The sequence below is a fragment of the Gymnoscopelus braueri genome, assembly GCF_963280865.1.
Source record: "Gymnoscopelus braueri genome assembly, chromosome: 13".
In the NCBI taxonomy this organism is placed as follows: Eukaryota; Metazoa; Chordata; class Actinopteri; order Myctophiformes; family Myctophidae; genus Gymnoscopelus; species Gymnoscopelus braueri.
The window spans coordinates 845,134-852,500 of NC_137615.1; the positions used below are offsets into that span (position 1 = coordinate 845,134).

General features: G+C 38.6%; 1 protein-coding gene across 1 annotated transcript in view; it reads left to right on the forward strand.

Annotated features, from left to right (window-relative positions):
- The first annotated feature begins 3,091 nt into the window (after nucleotides 1–3,091).
- Nucleotides 3,092–7,367, forward strand: part of abi3a (ABI family, member 3a) — a 20,077-nt gene continuing 15,801 nt past the window's right edge. Inside the window, 2 exon segments of the mRNA XM_080448514.1 lie at nucleotides 3,092–3,227; nucleotides 5,045–5,178. Of these exon segments, the coding sequence (XP_080304640.1) occupies nucleotides 5,047–5,178 (132 nt within the window). The 5' untranslated portion in view covers nucleotides 3,092–3,227; nucleotides 5,045–5,046.

Here is a 7,367-nt window from a genome sequence, read left to right on the forward strand (position 1 = left end):
TAGACTATGGATATCCTTTGACATTGAGTTACTCATATTTGCGATAATTTTTTTTACTGTATCACTAGGTACCTCTTTGATTTGGAAATCATCTGAGTGGACATTGTCAAGCTCCTCAGAAGATAACTCCCTAAATTTAAACTTGCTAGCCAACTCCTGTACAGACTCAATAAAGAAATTGTTGAACACATTTGCCATAGACTCATTGTTGTCAATGATGTTATTGTCTACTTTTAGACTATTGATTTTAGGGTGCTTGTGCTTGCTGGAGTCTGTTAATCTGTTGATATGCTGCCATAGTTTAGAACTGTTGCCATTGGCCTCTTCAATAAGCTTGAGGAAGTAGTTACTTCTAGCCTTTCTTAGCTCAGATACAACTTTATTCCTCAGACCAGTGAAGAGGAAGTGGTCAGTGTTGTTTTTTGTTACTAAAGACCTTTTAAGGGCAAAATCTCTCTTTTTAGTGAGCTGGAGAATATCATTATTAAACCATGGGAGAGAATATTTCTTTGGTCTGCTTTTCCAAGTTTTTGTGTATTTACTTATCAAATTGCCCATTATTGAGGTGAAATTATTTACACTGTTATTTAAATCTGACTCTGTAGTTACCTTTTCCCAGTTGACTTCCATTAGATCATGTTCAAAGTTCGCTAAGTTTTTCCTAGGAATTCCTGTCGTTGAAATTTTATTTTCTGTTTTGTTATAATGAACTAAACGTTTTCCTGTTAGTTTTCTTACAATTAATATCAAATTATGATCTGAGAGTCCAGTAATAAGATTATATGTTTTTATTGCTCTCTCTGGCCTATTTGTGAAAATCAGATCAATAAGAGTTTAACTATTTCTAGCAATGCGAGTCGGTTTATCTATCAGCTGTTTATATTTGAATTTCTCCATAACAGATTTCAGTTTAGTTTTTTTACTTTATTCTATCAGTGTCACTGGTGTTGTCTTTATTCTATCAGTGTCACTGGTGTTGTCTTTATTCTATCACTGTCACTGGTGTTGTCTTTATTCTATCAATGTCACTGGTGTTGTCTTTATTCTATCAGTGTCACTGGTGTTGTCTTTATTCTATCAGTGTAACTGGTGTTGTCTTTATTCTATCAGTGTTACTGGTGTTGTCTTTATTCTATCAGTGTCACTGGTGTTGTCTTTATTCTATCAATGTCACTGGTGTTGTCTTTATTCTATCAGTCACTGGTGTTGTCTTTATTCTATCAGTCACTGGTGTTGTCTTTATTCTATCAGTGTCACTGGTGTTGTCTTTATTCTATCAGTGTCACTGGTGTTGTCTTTATTCTATCAGTGTCACTGGTGTTGTCTTTATTCTATCAATGTCACTGGTGTTGTCTTTATTCTATCAGTCACTGGTGTTGTCTTTATTCTATCAATGTCACTGGTGTTGTCTTTATTCTATCAGTGTCACTGGTGTTGTCTTTATTCTATCAGTCACTGGTGTTGTCTTTATTCTATCAATGTCACTGGTGTTGTCTTTATTCTATCAGTCACTGGTGTTGTCTTTATTCTATCAATGTCACTGGTGTTGTCTTTATTCTATCAATGTCACTGGTGTTGTCTTTATTCTATCAGTCACTGGTGTTGTCTTTATTCTATCAATGTCACTGGTGTTGTCTTTATTCTATCAGTGTCACTGGTGTTGTCTTTATTCTATCAGTCACTGGTGCTGTCTTTATTCTATCAGTCACTGGTGTTGTCTTTATTCTATCAGTCACTGGTGTTGTCTTTATTCTATCAATGTCACTGGTGGTGTTGTCTTTATTCTATCAGTCACTGGTGTTGTCTTTATTCTATCAGTGTCACTGGTGTTGTCTTTATTCTATCAATGTCACTGGTGTTGTCTTTATTCTATCAGTCACTGGTGTTGTCTTTATTCTATCAGTGTCACTGGTGTTGTCTTTATTCTATCAGTCACTGGTGTTGTCTTTATTCTATCAGTGTCACTGGTGTTGTCTTTATTCTATCAGTCACTGGTGTTGTCTTTATTCTATCAGTGTCACTGGTGTTGTCTTTATTCTATCAGTGTCACTGGTGTTGTCTTTATTCTATCAATGTCACTGGTGTTGTCTTTATTCTATCAGTCACTGGTGTTGTCTTTATTCTATCAGTGTCACTGGTGTTGTCTTTATTCTATCAGTCACTGGTGTTGTCTTTATTCTATCAGTGTCACTGGTGTTGTCTTTATTCTATCAGTGTCACTGGTGTTGTCTTTATTCTATCAGTGTCACTGGTGTTGTCTTTATTCTATCAGTCACTGGTGTTGTCTTTATTCTATCAGTCACTGGTGTTGTCTTTATTCTATCAGTGTCACTGGTGTTGTCGTTATTTATTGATTTCAGACATTGTTTATATAGTGAGTGAAGAAATGGCGTTTGTTGTATAGTGTGTAGTTGATAGTGTATAGTGTGTAGTTGTTGTCTATGAAACTGTATTCAGTTTTTAAGTCTTAAGTCACTTCCGGGTCCAAGAGGCACCAAACACACACTTTGACCCGGAAGTTGTTCTGACGAGCGCACAAACAACATAATAGGAGTGTACTGTATAGACATGTGCATGTGCATGTGCATGTGCATGTGCATGTGCATGTGCATGTGCATGTGCATGTGCATGTGCATGTGCCTGTGCATGTGCATGTTATAACCCAACTTTAAAAGTATTCTGTTAACCATAACAACCATTTATAGTGATCATATTCTTCTATACTTAAGAGGACATAATGGTCCTCACAACTATAGTAATACACACACACACACACACACACACACACACATACACACACACACACACACACACACACACACACACACACACACACACACACACACACACACACACACACACACACACACACACACACACACACACAGATCAAAACAGAAGGAAACAAGTTAAGTAACAACTTCAACAAACCTCAACTTCCTGTTACAGACAAACAGGATGATTTGAATAATGAGACACACACACACACACACACACACACACACACACACACACACACACACACACACACACACACACACACACACACACACAAATAGCTTCTGCTTTCAGGAGCCCCTCAGATGTCGCCATGACAACCTGACAGCCTGCTCTACTTTCACACACTCAGAGAGAGAGAGAGAGAGAGAGAGAGAGAGGAAGAGAGACAGACAGTACTTTCAACTTCCTTCAAGTAGTTTCATCGTTGGAGTCTCTGCGTTCGTTCAGTAAGTTTAAGTTTAAACTTTTTAATACTTTAATTCATGTTTATAACTTGATGTTAAATATTCAACTTTAATCATGTTTACAACTTGTCTGTTGATGTTAGTTAAATGTTTAATAATAATATTCTACATGGATGTCATTTGAACATGATGTTTATCAGGGGTGTCCTGACACCCTAAGGTGTCAGGACATGCAACCTTTAAGGTCAAAAGAGCCATTTTGGACCAAAACATAAATACCCTGCCCTAGGCCTAGGGTGTCCTGACACCCTAAGGTGTCCTGACACCCTAAGCTAAGGCATACATGGGCAACTGGTGGCCCGGGGGCCACATGCGGCCCCCACCTTCACTTAATGTGGCCCACAGATTAATATCAGAATAGTGATTATATTATTGATTTCAGCTGTTATGATTCATAACATGCAAACATGACCCGCTTTAATGACTTCAGTCTATATTAGTAGCTTAATGACTAGTATTAACATTCTATTGTCTGTTTTATGTCCAATGTATTTGTATTTAAGTTCATAAAGTTAACATAAGTATAACTAAATGCATTTGAAATTAAATGTAAATGTTACTTTTCAGGATTCCAAGTTAAAAATAGAAAAAATAGCCGATCTACAAGCTCGCGCTGCGACCCGTTTTGAGCTTGTAGATCTGCTATTTTTGCTATTGTTATGTGACAAAACATAATATGCAATGTGTCCATTATTCTGCATGAACATAATGTATAACTATGTTAATTAAGAGTTTAACCTCTATAACCTGATCATTGATTCATTTATGGTTAGTGACGTTCAGTAAAGTTGTTGTTTATTAATTATGATGTGAATATATATCCCTGTATATATAATATTATATATATATAATATGATATATTATATATGTATATAATGTCATATATTATATGGTATAATATATGTATAATATATGTATAATATATGTGATATATCACATGGGTCGTGTAAGGTCTAGGAATGGTTATCGTTAGGATTTTTATGAGACCATTCCAGTTCTGGTTCTGCTTATCGGTTCCCTGTTTCGGTTCCAAAATGGTAGAAAATAAGAGGTCAAATATTTATTTAACTAAAGTAACCTTAATATTCCATTTAAGACACAGAGTAACATCCTCTTCTTTATTACAACAGTTGATCCATTTAATACAGTGAGCTGCATGTTTAAGGTTTTTTAAAGATATTTTTCGGGGCCTTTAATGCCTTTATTTAAAGAGGGACAGAGACACGCTGTCAGTGCCTGGACCGTACGCTATGGCCCAGGCCGAGCTGAGAGTTTTAGTTTTTTATCCTTTAAAGTTGTACTTCTTACTATTCTTACTAATAAATAATTTAAGGAATATAACAAAGTGCATTCAGTACATAACAGCTGCTTACATCCAAATAAACAGGCCTTTGACCATAAACATCCTGACCACTAGGTGACACTAAATAGTTTTTATATTTTGTCGGCTTCTTTTTCAGCAACATAAACGGGTTCTCACTTCAAAGTATATCTCTTATATGAGCTGAAATGAATGAATTCATAAAGTATATATTTTATATGTTTTGTATTAGAGATTAAATGAATGCATTAATAAAGTATATATTTTATGTTTTGTATCAGAGATTAAATGAATGAATTAGTATATATTTTATATGTTTTGTATTAGAGATTAAATTAATGCATTAATAAAGTGTATATTTTATGTTTTGTATCAGAGATTAGATAAATGAATTAATAAAGTATATATTTTATATGTTTTGTATTAGAGATTAAATGAATGAATTAATAAAGTATATATTTGATATGTTTTGTATCAGAGATGAAGGAGCAGGATTTCTCGGAGGAAGTGAGCAGGATTCTACAGGAAGCTCCTTCTGCTCGACTGATGCTTCTACAGAACTACGAGAACCTGAATAACGTGGCCGAGTACTGCTCTAAAAACTACTTGGAGGTAATCTATTACTCTTGTATTTTGGCTTGGTCTGCTTGGTCTTTAACCAGACCCCTAGACTCTTCTCTCTTCTCTAAAACACACTGGACAACGCTCCACACGTCCTAGACTCTTCTCTCTTCTCTAAAACACCCTGGACAACGCTCCACACGTCCTAGACTCTTCTCTCTTCTTTAAAACACACTGGACAACGCTCCACACGTCCTAGACTCTTCTCTCTTCTCTAAAACACCCTGGACAACGCTCCACACGTCCTAGACTCTTCTCTCTTCTCTAAAACACTCTGGACAACGCTCCACGCGTCCTAGACTCTTCTCTCTTCTTTAAAACACTCTGGACAACGCTCCACACGTCCTAGACTCTTCTCTCTTCTCTAAAACACCCTGGACAACGCTCCACACGTCCTAGACTCTTCTCTCTTCTCTAAAACACCCTGGACAACGCTCCACACGTCCTAGACTCTTTTCTCATCTCTAAAACACCCTGGACAACGCTCCACACGTCCTAGACTCTTCTCTCTTCTCTAAAACACCCTGGACAACGCTCCACACGTCCTAGACTCTTTTCTCATCTCTAAAACACCCTGGACAACGCTCCACACGTCCTAGACTCTTCTCTCTTCTCTAAAACACCCTGGACAACGCTCCACACGTCCTAGACTCTTCTCTCTTCTCTAAAACACCCTGGACAACGCTCCACACGTCCTAGACTCTTCTCTCTTCTCTAAAACACTCTGGACAACGCTCCACGCGTCCTAGACTCTTCTCTCTTCTCTAAAACACCCTGGACAACGCTCCACACGTCCTAGACTCTTCTCTCTTCTCTAAAACACTCTGGACAACGCTCCACGCGTCCTAGACTCTTCTCCCTCCTGGCCACCAAATTGTGGAACAAACTCCCCATTTTAGTTAGAACTGCAGATTCACTCCCAATCTTCCAGTGTAATCTAAGACTCACCTCTTCAGACTCCATCTCAGCCCGTAGCACTAGACCTAGCCCTAACCCTAACCCGTAGCACTAGACCTAGCCCTGACCCTAACCCTAACCCGTAGCGCTAGACCTAGCCCTGACCCTAACCCTAACCCGTAGCACTAGACCTAGCCCTAACCCTAACCCTAACCCGTAGCACTAGACCTAGCCCTAACCCTAACCCTAACCCGTAGCACTAGACCTAGCCCTAACCCTAACCCTAACCCGTAGCACTAGACCTAGCCCTAACCCTAACCCTAACCCGTAGCACTAGACCTAGCCCTAACCCTAACCCTAACCCGTAGCACTAGACCTAGCCCTGACCCTAACCCGTAGCACTAGACCTAGCCCTGACCCTAACCCTAACCCGTAGCACTAGACCTAGCCCTGACCCTAACCCTAACCCGTAGCACTAGACCTAGCCCTAACCCTAACCCTAACCCGTAGCACTAGTCCTAGCCCTAACCCTAACCCGTAGCACTAGACCTAGCCCTGACCCTAACCCTAACCCGTAGCACTAGACCTAGCCCTAACCCTAACCCTAACCCGTAGCACTAGACCTAGCCCTAACCCTAACCCTAACCCGTAGCACTAGACCTAGCCCTAACCCTAACCCTAACCCTAACCCGTAGCACTAGTCCTAGCCCTGACCCTAACCCTAACCCTAACCCGTAGCACTAGACCTAGCCTTATGCAGATAGCATGTTATTTAGACAGATGCTTTTTTAGATATTCTACTGTCAGACTGATGATAGGTTCTTGGTTTACGTATGATCCTAGATTATTATGATGTGTTACCTTGTGTTTACCTGCTTACTGTAAATCACTCTGGATTCAGAGCGTCTGATAAATGTCTACATTATAAATTGATTTCATAAGTCATACCTTTACCTTTACCTCTCCTTATTTCAACTTCTTATGTTTGTTCTCTCTGTAAATTAATGCCTGAACTTGTAGATCTGCTATTTTAAATGAATGCCCTCCTTCATTGTGAGCTTGTAGATCTGCTTTTTTAAATTAATGCCCTCATTCATAGTGAGATTGTAGATCTGCTTTTTTAAATGAATGCCCTCATTCATAGTGAGATTGTAGATCTGCTTTTTTTAAATTAATGCCCTCATTCATAGTGAGCTTGTAGATCTGCTTTTTTTAAATTAATGCCCTCATTCATAGTGAGCTTGTAGATCTGCTTTTTTAAAATTAATGCCCTCATTCATAGT